At 37.7% G+C, this 16,460-nt stretch overlaps 2 protein-coding genes and 1 pseudogene across 2 annotated transcripts in view; 1 reads left to right on the top strand and 2 right to left on the bottom strand.

Moving 5' to 3' along the window:
* The window catches only part of LOC148870026 (metaxin-like protein), a 28,053-nt gene extending 24,217 nt beyond the window's left edge, over positions 1-3,836 (bottom strand). Inside the window, exon 1 of the mRNA XM_088970726.1 lies at positions 3,216-3,836. Within this exon, the coding sequence (XP_088826852.1) occupies positions 3,216-3,372 (157 nt within the window). The 5' untranslated portion in view covers positions 3,373-3,836. The remainder of the gene's footprint in view (positions 1-3,215) is intronic.
* A 4,263-nt stretch (positions 3,837-8,099) lies between these two features.
* Positions 8,100-11,964, bottom strand: LOC148870025 (large ribosomal subunit protein P3y-like). Its single transcript, XM_088970725.1, has 2 exons — positions 10,302-11,964; positions 8,100-8,391 (listed from the first exon to the last, which is right to left on the bottom strand). Exons 1-2 carry the CDS (start codon positions 10,497-10,499, stop codon positions 8,227-8,229), a joined length of 363 nt encoding a protein of 120 aa, XP_088826851.1. The 5' UTR covers positions 10,500-11,964; the 3' UTR covers positions 8,100-8,226.
* Positions 11,597-12,600, top strand: LOC148870024 (non-specific phospholipase C6 pseudogene; annotated as a pseudogene).
* The last annotated feature ends 3,860 nt before the right edge of the window (positions 12,601-16,460 follow it).

Genomic DNA, 16,460 nt, shown 5'->3' with positions numbered 1-16,460 from the left:
GCAAGTTCACAAACATCACAATGAAAGGTTTCAACATCAATTCCTTTAAACAAGGAAAGAAGCATTGTTTTTAAAATAGGAAATGAAGGATGACCAAAACGGAAATGATGACGCCAAATTAAATCTTTATTGGAGGTAGATAAGAATGACTCGTGTGTAACATGCATAACAGTGTGAGATGATTTGATGGTTGCTTCAAGGTAGTAGAGTCCATATCTTTCCTTAGCAAGTCCAATCTTCTTCCCTGAAACCTGGTCCCGAAATACACAGTAAGAAGGGAAGAACACAACATTGCAGTTCACATCCTGGGTGAGTTTATGTATAGAGATAAGGCTAGTGGATAACTTAGGAACATGAAGCACATTTTTAAGTAATAGGAATGGAGTAATTTGAATATTCCCAATCCCTGCCACTATGGTGAAAGAACCATCAGCAACAGAAATTTTTCTATTACTAGGACAGGGTGTATAGTTGAGAAAATGTAGTGAAGAGGGTGCCATGTGGTCAGTAGCTCCAAAATCAAGAATCCATGGAAAAACACTAGCCGAGGCATATAATCCTAGAGATAAAGACTCACCTGATAGAGCAAGAGAGGTAGAACCACTTCCTAGTTTCAAGAATTTCAGGAAGCACCTTAGCCTTTCAATTTCTTCATCATTAAATGGTCCCTGACTTGAGTGTTCTTGCTGCGGGGTTGTGGAGACATTATGGGCCTGTTGAACTCCTTTTGAAACTCCTCGATTTCCCCATTCCTTACTGGATGTGGGAGGTTTCCCATGAAGTTTCCAGCACCGATCTTTCGTGTGTCTGGGCTTCTTGCAATAGGTGCACCAGAGGTTATCGTTAGAGTCACGGGTGGTTGTGTCACGAGCCAGATTGTTCTCACCCTTTGAACCACTATAACTTCCTCCCCTTGCCACCATGCTGAGCCTTCGGGATCTCTAGGCTCAAGCATGATTCCACGGCGGCTTTCCTCAGCTCTAACAAGGGATATGACTTCATTCAATGGAGGCACTTCTTCTTTGCCAAGAATTTGTATTCGGACCTGATCAAATTCAGCATTCAGTTCAACCAAAATATCATACACCCTATCTCTTTCAATAAAATTCTTCAAGATCACAGCATCATCTGTGCACTTTGTCTCAAGAACCCGATAATGATCAAACTCATGCCACAAATTTTGCAACAGATTTGCATACTCTGTAACACTCCTGCTCCCTTGTTTGGCTGCCACAGCCTTCACTTTGACCTCATAGACACAAGCAGCATCATGGGTTTTGGAATAGGTTTGTCGGACAACATCCCAAATAGCCTTTGCTAAGGGAAGAAACATACAAGTATCACTGATCTCAGGTGTCATTGAACTCCACAACCATGACATAATCATGGAGTCCTCTTTGTCCCAAGCATCAAAATTTGGCTCGCCCAACCTTGGTCATGTTCCAAGGAGGTGACTAATTTTTCCTTTTCCCTTCAAATAGGTACGCACTAGTTGTGACCACTTCAAGTAATTCTGGCCATTCAGTCTATATGTTGCCTGAATATTCTGCAAATCACTAGTGTGAGGATGAGAATTTGTTGCTCCTTCATCGGTTTGGACAGGAGCACTTGTTGCAGTCATGTCGGACATTGTTAATGGAGGAAAAATAAGGCCAGCAGGAAAGGAGAATAAGGGAACACTTCTGGTTACATATCAACACTGAAGGTCAGAAGAGAAAAACAAAAAAAAACTGGCAATGAAGGCCGAAAAAATCTCAAGGTTAACAAACCTAGAGCTCTGATACCATGTTTTGGAATGGTAGAATACTGATATGTTTCATTCTATTGCCAATGGGCGTATTTATACAGTAAGTTGCTGCAATAAATAGAAAGAAAGAAAAATAGAAAGAAAAGAAAACAGAAATAAAGAAAAATAGAAAGAAAGAAAATTAGAAAGAAAAGAAAACAGAAAGAAGAAAAAATAGAAAGAAGAGAAAATAGAAAGTACAAAAATAGAAAGAAAGAAATAGAAAGAAAAAACTTTCTAAATCAATCCTTACACAATCCTAGGAATATATACAACTCTATTTTCAGATCTGAACCAGTAACCCCCACGTTTTCCAACAATAGTGTAAAGTTGTTATTAAGTGCAACACCCCCTCCCAAAAAATCTATCACCCCCACCCTAATCTCATTGAATTGCAACTTCGATATTGGACCCATGTGGCACTGCTCAAGTGCTCATGTTATCAGAAATGGTGTGGGTGGTACATGATTTTAACTACTTAAGTTCTTTTTTGTTTCTCTGCTTGACTAATTCTTGAATTTTGACAGCTCTTCCTCAGTTTTTACCCCTAAGGTTGTTCCCTCAATACATTCCCTTACCTTTCTTCTCATTCCATAAATCTTTACCTAAACAACAAGAGAGCATAAGACCAACCATGGTAAAACACTAGTGCCACTGTCATTTAAGATGCCTCTAGGCCCAAAAGCTAGAATAGTTGTCACTTCTTTGGGTGTTTCTAGATCTTCTGGTTTGATGATAGAAATATATCTTTTCAACAATGAAGATACACACTTTCACAGTATCACTACCTTTTGAACAAAGTAAAAGAATTATGGCACTGATATTGTCAGTAAACTACCCACAACAGCAAAGTATGCAGAAAATAAACGCCATTAAACTTAGTATCAAGGAATAGAGTAGCAATAAATGACCCACATCCTCAGAACAATTAACTATGAAAAGGAAATCCACAAACCCTTGAAGCCAGAGGGCGAAACATGCAAGTGGTCCAGAGAAGGGATCTAAATCAAATAAGCACTAGCTTACTTACTCAACTTAACAGTAAACACCAAAAACTAATTACAGTTACCAGAAGAAACATTTAAAACCCTCAATGAAATAAATAAGAATACCATCCGAAATGGAAAGCACCCAAAAATGGAGCAAATGCCACAACCCAACAATCAAACGAACCAATATTACAATAAACACGTCCACTAACAATTGTAACCGATATTACAGTCTCTGATATAACAGAAATACCAATGCCAATCACCAGCTATAGAGCATTCAAAACAATACAAGCATAAACAAGTGAAATTTCATAGATGAGATCGCAACAGAAGAAAACCGCTTGAAGGTGTTATCCTCCATCAATTAGAAAGAAAGTATGACAGAAAATGTACCTGAAGCAGGACAAACCGAAAAGATAGAAAAATAGAACAATTACCTGAATCAGGATGAATCAAATTGAAGCGCAAATCAAACGGCACGTTAGCTAATTTGAGGTATATGTAAACAGGCAAGCATGAGGGGCAAGCCGTTGGGAGACCAAAACAGGCTTTCCTTGCAACAAGAACAAGCTCTTTATCCTTCTCTACATCCATGTAGAGCTCTCCCCTTCTTCGCTTCTCTCAACGTCTGGATTTCTTTATCGAAAAAGACGACGACGACGAAGTGATAAAATACCTAGAGCTTGAAGAGAGGCAGAAGTGTCTATATGGGAAAGAGTGGGAAATGAAGTAAGAAGAAGAAAATCTATTTGGGGGATTTACAGAGGAAAATGAAATGGAGAATAAATGAGAAATGGCTTTTACTGTTCGGAAGAAACCAGGAACAGCAGAAGGGTTCTATGTGGGTTTTGTCATCTTCAGCAGTCGCGCATGAGTCATTTCAGAGTCACCGCAAACAGGGAATTCGGATTTCGTCTTCACACCGTCCTCACAGTACTTTCAGCCGTGCATTGAGAACATCTCCGCCTCAATGCACGGTTGAAAGGGCTCTTAGGAGGTTGTGATGTGAAGACGGATTTCGGTCCCACAAAATTCGTGTTCAGAAAACACTTGAACCCGTGCATCGAGAACATCTTCCATTATTAAAAAAACATAGGAGATATTCACACTGCACGGCCGGGATTATTGTGAAGACAAGTAAAGCTAGAACTTGGCTCTATCCCCATGCAAAGTGCTCCTGATTCACATTGAACCACCTATGAAAGAGGACGAGCAGGGTCCTAAGGAACTTAATGATCTCAAATGAAGATTCCCCTATGGAATGTTAGAGGTGCTGGCAGAATCCATCTTAGAAGCCAAGTAGTAGAGCTCTGTAGGTTGTTTAATCCCAGTGTGTGTTGCTTAATGGAAACTAGAGTTAATCCAAATAGATTGCTTCCTTTAAGTTTGATAAATGCCATACTATTGAATCTATTGGTTTTGCTGGAGGCCTTTGGTTATTATCGGACTCTTCCTCTTTGTCCATTGATATCATTCTTTCAATTGATCCAATTATTCATACCCTTATTAATGATTTAAATGCCAATAAAAACTCTTTTAACACATTTGTTTATGCTCCCCCCTTTAAATCTGATCAAGTTAGAGTATGGTACTGGATTAAAAATTTGATGATAATACCCAAGGGGCATGGAGCGTTATGGGAGATTTCAATGCTCTTCAAAGGAGTGATAATTAAAAAAAGGTGGCATGAAAGTATTGCCTTGTCATACCAGAATTTTCAATCAAATGATAGATTACTGTAACTTAATTGAAATTGAAATGGAGGGTTCTCAATATACATGGAAAAATAAACAATACTAAAGAAATGATTGATTGGGTTCTTTCAAATTCTGATTGGAGGTGTGAGTTTGATAATTGTGAACTTTTAAATATGCCTTTTTTGTCATCAAATCACACCCCCTTGATTTTGGATACTAATTCTCTTTCCTCCAATGGCCCTAAACCTTTTAGATTTGAAGCCATGTGGTGCCTAGATCCTACTGTGAAGCCTTTCAATTTTATAAAAAAAAAAAAAAGGAAATAATTTAGTTAGAAAGCTTAAATATTGGAACAAGCACCATTTGGGGAATATTAGGAAAAGAAAGAAGAAATCCTTTCAAATCTTAAAATATTTCAAGAGATTTTAGAGGAGGATCCAAATAATAGAAGTCTCATTAATCATGAGAAGGCCCTCCATAAGCTCTTCAATAGTGTTCTTGCATGTGAGGAGATTTATTGGGCTCAAAATTCAAGAGTCAAGTGGCTAAATCACGGGGACAAGAATAACAAATTCTTTCATACTACCACAACAATTCGCAGAAATAAAAACAAAATCAGAAGGATTAAGGAGGATAATGGTAATTTGGTTAAGGAAATTGATGCTATTAAAGAATTATTTTGCAGAAATTTTGCTAAGAGGTTCAAGTCTGAGGGTTTCATGGATGTAAACAAATTCATTGCAAATATTGAGTATTGTGCATCCAAAGGTCTGAACAATAACCTTTGTAGGGAAGTTACTAACAAGGAGATTCACAATACCCTTTTATCTATGAAGGATATGAAAGCGCCTGGCCTTGATGGTCTTAATGTATTATTCTTTAAGAAGTTTTGGAATATTGTTGGGGATTCTGTCTGTACTGTCAAAGCCTTGTTTTCCATTTGGGGAAATGAATAGTAGCTTGAATAAAACTTTCACTACTCTCATCCCTAAATGTGATAATCTGGATAGAACTAATGATTTCAAACTCATTAGTCTTTGTAATGTGATTTGCAAAATCATTTCCAATATCTTTTTAATCGAATTAAACTGTTCTTTGATGACATTATTTCCCCATTCTATACCGCTTTCATCCCCAATAGGCAAATTATAGATAATATTCTTATTCTGCATGAAATGTTACACACTATGAGGAATTTGAAAGGCAAACATGGGATGCTACCTTGCAAAATCGACATGGAAAAGGCACATGATAGGTTGGAATGGGGCTTTATTAGAAAGGTTTTTAAGAAATATGGGTTCCACACTAAGTAGATAAATTGGGTGTTGGAATGTATTAGTATGGTTTCATTCCAAATCCCTATAAATGGTTCTCCCTCTAGATCCTTTAGTGCCAGTAAGGGCATTAGGCAGGGGGATCCCCTTTCTCCGTACATATTTGTCTTATGTGCTGAAGCGTTAACTAGCAAATTTAGCATGGGGGCTCATTGTGGTGAAAAGTCTATAGGGTGTAGAGCTTCTAGGGGGGGCCATCCATTTTCATCCTGTAATTTGTGGATGATTGTATTATCTTCGTTGAAGTGTCAATCAATGCTTGTTTGAAAATTAGAGAGATTTTGGTCAATTTTGCTAAAGCTTCAGTTAAATCGGCTTATTTTGAGGAATGTCGTTTTAATGGAGGAGGCTGTTTGTCAAATAGTTATATAAATAATTTTTGGAATCTCTAGATTCCTTCAAAAATTAAAACTTTCTTTTTCCTTCTCTTAAATGACAACTTCCCACTAAATATAAACTTATTGTGAGGGGTTGTAGAATAGACCCAACATGTGTTCATTGTGGGGAAGAGGAAAATATTGATCACCTATTTGTCAAGTGTGAATCAACGAAACAAATTTGGAATAGGTTGGTTAAAGTTTTACTAGTGCCGAGATCCCATGATGTTACTTTAAAGAAGTGGTGGTCTAGTTTAGGTAACCAGAATTGTTTTTTCAAGGATAAATTCATAAAAGAAAAAATAACTTATTTTTATTGGTTCATATGGAAGAACAAAAATGAAAAATGTTTTGGTGATAAGTCCGCTAATTCCCAAATAATCATTAATAGAGCATTAAGTTACTAGAACGAAATTAAAGAAACTATTTCGCACATCGAACCAATATTGGGTAAATGTCTTGGAAGCAAGTTTAGTGGCTCAAACCTAAAGCTACTGCATTAAAATAAACTTTGATGCTACATGTTCTAATAATGGAAGTTGTGCCATTGGATGCATTGCTAGGAATCATGAGGGCAAAGTTCTTGAAACCAAGGCCCTTAGGATTGGATCAACGACGATTAACCTTGCTGAAGCATGGGCGGCTTGGGTAAGTGTCTTTGAAGAGAGTTGAGTGACTCAAATCTAAACCCGACTACATTAAAATAAACTTTGATACTACCCTTGGGAGTGGATCAATGACGTTTAACTTGGCTGAAGCATGGGCGGCTTGGAAAGCTATAAACGAAGTGATCAACCATAAGAACCAATGGATCACCATTGAAGGAAATTCTAAGATTGCCATACACTGTCTCAATGGTAGAGTTGCTGGAATGCATTAGGAGTGTCTCAAGCTTATTGACTTTTTCAACTTAGACATCATTTTCAAGCATTTGTATAAAGCGAATCACGCAGCAGATTAGTCAGCCCAAAGGGCTTTAAGGTGTCATGTTAGTAATAGAGAATTTAAATTTTGTGATCTTAGCTTGATTAGACATCATTTTCAAGCATTTGTATAAAGCGAATCACGCAGCAGATTAGTCAGCCCAAAGGGCTTTAAGGTGTCATGTTAGTAATAGAGAATTTAAATTTTGTGATCTTAGTTTCATTTGTGATGCTGCTTTGAGGGGAAGTCTAAGTGAGTCTATTACAAATGGACCTGGCCCAATCCAGTCCCATGAATATTTTGGACCATTTTGGACTGGTCTAGAAACTGCCTAATCTGTTCAAATTCCTGCTAATTTAGACTGGTTTCAACTCAAACCTGGTCCATTGACACCTATGTTCTTATTATCTTCTATCAATGGACCAGTTATTGGCTCAATCCAACATAAATTCATTATAGACAGACCAGGTCCAATCCAATGTCATATTAATCCATCCAGTCTGTCCAAATTCAATGTCTTATTGGCCCATCCAATCCGTCCAAATGGATTTTGATTTGGAGAGAGCCCAACACAAAACCGGTCCATTGACACCCCCAGTTGAATCAACCCTGTATGACATTTACTATACCAAATGTTTTTATTTTGAAGCGGCCATGATAACAAGCAGGTTATACTAATTACTAACTAGTAATATTCCCTTTTTTTAATACAAATTCAAATTGAAGATTACCGTTTTGCTTCAAAGGTTCAAAGTATCAATACGTATCTGCCTGTTAAACAAAACCCTCTGAACCAGTTTTCGAAAAAAATATATATAACTTAAAAAATAATACTGATACAGGACGATACGCCCGGCTAAATAAGTACCGACACCAATTCCTGTGTCGATGCTTTTGCTTCTCCTGTAAAACATGCCGCCGGACTAAAAAACCACCAAAAAACGTCCCGCTAAAAAATATCCAAAAGGTATAATATTCATCAGGATAAATTCACACCTCAAAACTGCAATACCAATATATTATCCAAATTCTCGAGTAAACTCATGCGGATATCTAGACACTAAAATCAGGTAAAACAACTTGCTAACAATTTAGGGCATTGTATTGAAAGACAGACTAATCGAAGAGCGAGAATCCCATGTCGTCATCACTCTCTTCCTTCTCTTCCTTCTTCTCCTCGGCTGGAGGTGCCTCAGCAGCTGCAGCACCGCCTCCAGAACTTGCTGCTGGAGCAGCTCCACCTCCAAAGAAAGCACCACCACCTCCACCACCAATAATCACCTGTGCCAAATAAAAACGCAAATTACCACCTTGAGAAGAAGGAAGTTGGATTGGAAACAAAAAGAAAACAATATCAATAAGAACTAAACAGAGGTTGCTTGATTGTAGAAACCAATTACATAACATTCAGTTAGCCATTTATGTGTAGTAGTGCTATTTCCAAGCTATCGTTGACCTGGGCCAGCAGCAAATGCTAAAAGTGATAGCCAAACACGGTTCAGATTCAATGGACTTCCACCATTAGCAGAGATGCGTACTACTTACTATTTCTGAAAGATGTATTTCTAACCAGACAAACAAAGACATTTTAGGTAAAGTCTCCAAAATAGTGCAAAGAGATTCTTAACATCATTCTTTTATGTCAGTTTTCTACAACTAAAATATTTTGGAAGTGATACCCAACTAATGCACCAATGTTGTACATGCACAAATCTCTACATGTTCGATCAAGATATAACCTACTGTGATTATTGATTTCAACTGAACAAAATAAAAACACGGGGTTTCGCATATTAGCAAATGCTTTGACAGACCCTCTGGCTAGAGAAAGGGTTTCTCGGGTTTCTCTGTATTGGGCTAATCTATAGTTCTGTCTATTGACAAGAGATGGGTCTGTACTCATCCCAATGGGGAGGTTGCATATGGTGTCCCCCTCCAAGGCGAACTCTATTCTCCTTTTCCTCTATAATAAAACTACTTTTTCATTCATAAAAACAAAAAGATGAAAATAAAAACAACTTGTCGACCTAATTTTTAAGACGAAGGCAAAATCAGGAGACGAAACGAAAACCTTATTTATAAGGTAATTTAATAGTATATTGCTTCGGTAAATGACAAGGCAAAAACTATAAACATTTATACTAATTCACATGAAAATAAACCCTTATTCTCAGCTGCAAATAAGCAGAAAAAGAAAAACCACACTCCAACAAGATGAGTAGATCCGTATGTCTTAGGGCATTCTTTGATAAGTCATCATGTAAAAAATAGAGATAGATGATGATTGACGCATCTGACTCGTGCCAACTTGGTTGGAGCTGAGAAAAGCTCCAAATGTTCCCTTCCCCATCCTTTGTCCACGATTAATGGGCCAAACATCAGTCCAAATGTCTCCACCATTATTCTGGCTAAGACTTTGTCTAGAAAGTTTTCAGATTTAGAAAGTGATAGCAGTTTGTGCCAAACGTCACTTGGGAAAAACTCAAATAAATGATGACCAGTAAATATTGATGAAGATGGTAAAGAAATACGGATGGATGGATGAATGTCTTAGCCTCTAAGGTATTGCTCTTATCCTTGGCCAAACAAATAGAATTACTCTTTACCGTAATCCAACTATTTTCTACAAGAACTCTTTACTGTTTTTAGCTTCAACAAAAGTTTGACTAGCAAATTAATATAACATGGTGGAACTACTCGATACTTGATGTAATTTGAAGAGTATTGAAGAAAATCCTTATTCTTTACAGATAGATAAACGGTGTTCTGTTTTCTTTTATCATTTTCAAAATGAAATCTGCATTCTTAATCGTCCGATTCATCGAATCATGCCCGCTTAAAAGGGCTTCCAGACGAAGGAAATGTAGAAAACGGATCTACGTGAACTGAAACTTAGCAAAAAAGAAGGAAATAAAGAAATAGTTTCCAACTACATTAATATAGATAAAGCAAAAATGTAGGCATGCAAGTAGAGCAAGGAATTTAAGCTTTACAGAAAACTCCAATGAGAACTAAGGCTATGTTTGGTTTGAAAGATAAAGTAGGTACAGGTTTCGCTACCTTTTCTTTCAAACCAAAAACAGCCTAAATGATCGATCAAAGCATTAAGTATACTTAGATCTTGGAACAATTAGCCGTAAGAGAAGAAGATTGAAATTAGAAAGCGTAATTACGAAAGCCTAATCTTTTACCTGAAAGACAGCGGATGATGGAGTAATCAAGGAGAAGGAAGACTGAACTCCGCCAGAAGAGTCGCTCGAGAGAGCAGCTTGAACAAGTTTTCTCTGCAACTCATAGGTTGATCCAGCCGAGGCTTCAAGGTCACCGGAAAGCTGCTTTGCGTTCCATTCGGCGCCGGAGCTTCTGCAAACGAAAGTGAAGACTCCCATTTCTCCCTGGCTGGAACTTCTGAAACGCTTTCACAAACCCTAACAACACAAATGAGTAGGGAATTGAAAACTGATTCCGTCGTCTTTTTTATAATCTAGTGCAAAACCCTAACCCTACCGGTTATAAAACACGCGGACCAATTTGTCCCCCTTGCTTTTAAAATATTACAACGGAAATATCCACTTTAACCAAAAGGGTGGATGCGAATTTTTTGGGTAAATTACAAAAACCCCCTGTAGGGTCTGTTATAAAGACCCCCTGTACTTTCTTTTGCGACAAAACCCCCCGACCGTGAGATAAAGATCCCCTTCCATTGAAATCTGCCATTGCAATATTTTTCCCCATACTATCATTGTAATAACTATTTGCAGAAAAGCATTGTTCATCTTCCCCGATCTCACGACTCTCTCTCTCCCCCGATCTCTCTTCTTCCCCTTCCCCTTTCTCTCCTCCCTTTTCTTCTACCCAATATCAAGGAGAATAAACTCTGCATAAGATCACTATGAGCTAGTAGTTGTACGGTCAAAACATACAGATTTGGATGTACTTTTAGTTTTTCCACAACCGCACTCCATACATACTCAACAATGATAGCAATCAAATAAGTAGGGTCTCCAACAATTTCTTCCTCAACGAGAGCAAATATAGAACTGTACATTTCATAAGGTGAAATTGCCGCAGAAGGAATTTGTGACTTCACAGAAGCATTAGAGTCAAATCGACCTCAAGTTCATATGTGAGCAAATCCATCCCACTAGTTTTCACAATTACAACATCGCAAGTTGGACAATTTGTCCAAAAAACACCTAGTATGCTCTCAGACTCCAACCTACATCTATGAATCAAAGCCTCCCCAGTTTCTTTGTTCATGAACTGAACCTCGTGATTTTATTGTCTCTAAGCTTTATAATTCCAAATATCTTTTGTGGAAAGACAATTTCAGCTCTATCTTGAGCAAACGCAGAAAATCCAATTCCACAATACTTCATTGGAAAAACTTCCACCCCATACCCCCAGTTTATTCAAATTTCATAGAGAAATTGGAGGAGTATCTTCCTTTGTTGTAGTTCCACCTCTTCATTAGTCATTACCACACATGGAAAGATTCGGAACCAGAGAATATCCTCCTATCTCCATTCTTTCTCCTCCTCCTGCTCCTCACCTTCTCCTTTGTTGCTGCTTCTAACTAGTCACCCATCAAAACCATCGTAATCCTTGTCCTCGAGAACCGGTCCTACGATCACATGCTCGGATGGATGAATAAATCTGTCAATCCATCAAACAATGGAGTAATAGGCAAGGAATGCAACCCTGTGTCAACTAAAACCCCATAGTCCCAATCAATCTGCTTTACCGACGATGCCAAGTTTGTTGATCCGGATCCTAGACACTCATTCGAGGCTATCCAAGAATAGGTCCTTGGGTCCAGCCTCATTCCTTCTATGTCAAGATTTGTCGAATAAGCTTTGACAATGTCTTCCAATCTCTCAGACACTGTGATGAAAGGATTCAAACCCGAATCTATACCCATATACGCCTCCCTGGTGCGTGAATTCTCCGTCTTTGATCGATGGTTCTCTTTGATTCCCAGGCCAACCCAACCAAGCATGCTCTTCGTCTACTCTGCAACATCTCACGATTCAACCAGCCATGTCAAGAAGCAAATAGCTACATGCTACCCATAAAAGACCATCTTTGACTTTCTCCATGAGAATGGATTGGACTTTGCTATTTACTTCCAAAACACCCCCACCACTCTCTTCTATAGGAATTTGGGAAAATTGAAATACATATTCAACTTCCACCAATTCGGTTTAAAGTTCACGAAGCATGCCAGAGAAGGGAAGTTGCCCATCTTAACCATGATCAAGCCAAGGTATTTCGATCTCAAAGGGTTACAAGCCAATGACGACCACCCTTCTCACGATGTCGCAAATGGGTAGAAGTTAGTGAAGGAGGTTTACGAGACCTTAAGATCGAGTCCTCAATGGAACAAGACCCTTTTGGTGATTACCTATGAAGAGCACAGTGGGTTCTTCAATCATGTAAACAATATGTTAAATAGGGTTGGGAGAGAGAAATAATGAGAGAGGGTAGTGAGGGAGGCCATGACAGTTCATTTGGGAGAGTTGGGAGAGAGAAAGAATGAGAGAGGATGGTGAGGGAGGGGACAAGAAGAGAAGAAAGGGAAAACAATAGGTTAAATAGGTTTTAAGAGAAAGGGGAAAAAATAAAATAAAAAAGTTTAGGGGGTATTTTGATAATTTAATGCATTTTGTCATCTGATTTAACGGTCAAGGGGGGTCTTTGTCTCACGGTCATAGTACAGAGGGTCTTTGTTACAAAACAAAGTACAGGGGGGGTCTTTGTAGTTTACCGTTTTTTTGATAAATCCAGAAGGGGCTACACAGGATTGGGGGGCGTATGTCCCCAATACTAAAACAAATAAAAAAGAGCAACCAAGGAAGGTCATTAAGGTTATAGAAGACAGACCTGTTTATTATAGAAAGAGCTTTGTGAGTCAAATAATCTCCCAACTCCCAGCATCCTTGACTAATCCTTTTAGTCTCCACGGATCGAGTTGTCGCTGCAGACTTTGAATCACCAGCTTTGAGTCTCCTTCGATAATAATAGGTTGATCCACGAAATTCATCGCCATGTTGTGAGCTTCCCATGTTGCCTAAGCCTCAACCAATTTGATGGTAGTAAGACCAAGGAAATAAGCTTTAAGATCCACTACCTCCCCTAAGTGATTCCTAGCTATGCAGGTTGTCGAGCACACCTCTCCACCAATAAAAGAGGCATCAAAATTAATCTTAATAGCACCAAACTCAAAGGGTGCCAAGGGATCAGATCCCATGACTTGGAGTAGCTTTCATTTTCTTTCCCCATGGTATTAATTACAAATTCTATTTGGGCCTCAACCATTCTTTTAATGACAACTTAAAGGGGGTCGATTGTTTCTATTCTTCCATAGGTGCCAAAGGATAAAAACACATTTTTCCTGACAATTGTCTTCACTTGCTTTATCATTATAACAAATCTAGGAGCACCAATCTTTTAGAGAGGTGTGTGTACCATTTGGTTTCTCAAGAGGAGGAAGGAATTGCCAAGTTTGCTTTGTAAAATTGCAATTTTTGAAAATATGCTCCAAATCCTCCTCTTCCCCCACATATGCTACAACAACCATCCACATTCATACCTTTTCTTCTTAGCATTGATTTTGATGGGAGTTGTTATTTAGGAGAAGAAATAAAAATACTTTTAACTTTGGGGGACACTTAAAACTTATTCATTTGCTCTAAAGTCTGACATATAAAAGTGCAATAATTACATTAAGATGTATATTGGTTTTGGTGAACTTTTATTTCCTCTTAACTCTAAATTCAGAGAATGTTGTTCTGAATTTTGAAAATTATCAAATATCCATTTTGTCCCCATATATGGGAGTTTTTGTTTATCTTTTGAGGGGTATCATTGGAAAACAAAAAGTTGTATGATTGCACTTTAAGAGATAAGAGATAAAAGGAAATGAACAACCATTTTTCTCTTAAAATTAAAAGATTCCTCTTAAGAGATAAGAGTTAAGAGGAAACGAACATGCCCTTAATTCTCCAAATGTCTACATTCCAATTAAAGTTATCTCTTGAGCCCATGGAACCACATTTTAAATTGTGGGCAGTTTTAAATGAAAAGGTACCCTTGGAATTAGGACTCCCAAATAAGACTATCCTCTTTCGGCCCCATTGAGATAAATATTGTTTTAATCCTATTCCAAATGTTCCTTGGGGCTATGTTTTTAATTCTAATTTCATTCCATATATTGGTCCACCACATCCGCAACTAGCAAATATTCATTATCAATCCTTTCTTTGTTCACCATTTCCTCTATAGGTCTATCATCCATCCATCTATCCTTCCAAAGCCTTACTAATTTTCCATTTCCAATCTCCCATCTAATGCCCTTTTTAGGTAATTCCCTTGCTTTTAAGATTCCTCTCCAAGCCCATGATATTCCTTTTTTCTCCTTGGTACTCCATAAATATTCTTTGATATGATATCTACCCTTAATCACTTTAACCCATAGATTGTTTTTATCATTTAGAATTTTTTCACCCAAGTTTGGCCAAGATAGCTTCATTGATCCAACTTAAGTTCTTTAAGCTCATCCCACCCCTCATTTTAGGGGTTCAAACACGATTTCACTTGATGAGGTGATTTTGCTTTTTGTCATTTGAATTGGTCCAAAGGAAATTTCTTTGAGATCTTTCAATATCCATTATTATGTTTTCTGAAAGTTTGAAAGAGCGCATTTAAATTTGGGGCATTGTATTAGTCATGGAATTTGAGGGTGAATCTACCCACCTTAGAGAGGGTATTCTTTTTCAACTCGTTTATTTTTTTTGTCATTTTTCTCCTTTAAGTCCTGAAAGTTTTTTTGATACTCTCCCATTTACGATAGGATCTCCTAGATAGCAGCCCCAATTGTCTTGGATGGGAATACTTAACACACAAGCCAAAATCTTTTGGAGCCTTTTGGGAATGTTCTTTGAGAAATGCACTGTAGATTTAACAAATTTTGTAAGTTTTTCTTTAATTTTTAGGCGAATAGGAATCTTGGGTCCTTTCTTTGAGGCTTTGCACCCAATGGGATTACCTTTCTCAGTTGATTCCTTTTCACTTTTTTTTTTTTTTTTTTGCAAGAGCTTTAGCACCTAACACAAGAATGTAAGGGGAGAGAGGGTCACCTTGTCTAATTCCCCTAGATGGAGAGAATTCCTTAGATGGGCTCTCATTAATTATAATCTTGGGTCCCTTCATGGAATCCAAATTTTCACATATTATCATTAATTTGTCTATTTGGGACAAAAGCGCTCTGGTATGGAAAAATAATCTTATCCAAGAAAGGTTTAACTTTGCTAACCAAAATTTTTGATATAATTTTGTAAATGATATTACAAAGGTTAATTGGCCTATAATGATTAACATTTTCAGGGTTTTTATTTTTTGGGATTAGCACAATAAATGTTTTGTTTAAAATTGGGCAGAGCTTCGCCGAATGAAAGAAGACTTTGACCGCCTTACAAATTGAACCTTTGATAGTATTCCATAATTTTTTGTAAAATAGGGCATTTAGCCCATTAGGGCATGGGGATTTGAGGCCCTTAACAGATTGGAGGGTCTCAAAAATTTCCTCATCCGAGACTTCCTTACAAATATTACGGTTTTGTTCCTCTGTGATGCAACAACCAATTTCACTGATAAATTCATCAATTTCACTAGTTCCATCGGTCTGGAATCTTAGTTCAAAGTTGTCACTAGGTTCCTCTAACCTTTGCCCATTGTTCAACTTTACATAAACAATTCTGTTTTTATCTTTTTTTTTTTTTTTATGGAAGCTATAGTGTGAAAAAACCTATTATTTTTGTCTCCCAAGTTAATCCGGTCGATTATTGATTTCTACTCCCGGTATGCTTCCTCACGAGTAAGGATGTTGTTTAATTGTTTCTGGTGAGCTAATTCCAAGTTTATGATAGTTTTATTGCTCTTGTTCTCAGTCATGTTCTTCTGTACTTCCTCAAGACGTAGGAAGAGGGCTTGGAAAAAGAGGAAGATTTTACTGGAATATAGTGACACATGCAGCCTTGTGGGGTATTTGGGAAAAAAGGAATATTAGAACCTTTGAAAATAAAGCTAGAAATATTGAAGATCTAACTTCCTACATCACACATCTCTGCAATCTTTGGGTAATTAATTTTGAAGCGTTCAAGGGGCTCTCTCTAAATGATCTCTAGAGAAACCTACCAGAAATCCTACAATCCTCTCCAACTTCTGAGTGAACTATAAGCCAAGCTCCTAGAGAAGAAGAAGGAGAAATGATTTTAAACTTTGACAGTAGTGCCCAAGGTCCCACAGGTCAAGCACGAATTGGGGGTGTAAAGGTTGAGGTTTTGGCAGCA

This window comes from Nelumbo lutea, chromosome 2 (assembly GCF_056320005.1).
Source record: "Nelumbo lutea isolate HS-2025 chromosome 2, American lotus-T2T, whole genome shotgun sequence".
Classification (NCBI taxonomy): domain Eukaryota; kingdom Viridiplantae; phylum Streptophyta; class Magnoliopsida; order Proteales; family Nelumbonaceae; genus Nelumbo; species Nelumbo lutea.
The sequence above is the reverse complement of the archived record's forward strand: the minus strand, read 5'-3'. Positions and strand labels throughout refer to the sequence as shown.

Coding starts and splice junctions, on each gene's coding strand:
- LOC148870025 (XM_088970725.1), bottom strand. CDS start 10,499: ATGGGAGTCTTCACTTTCGTTTGCAGAAGCTCCGGCGCCGAATGGAAC. Junction 8,392..10,301: donor CATCATCCGCTGTCTTTCAG/GTAAAAGATTAG, acceptor TATTTGGCACAG/GTGATTATTGGTGGTGGAGG.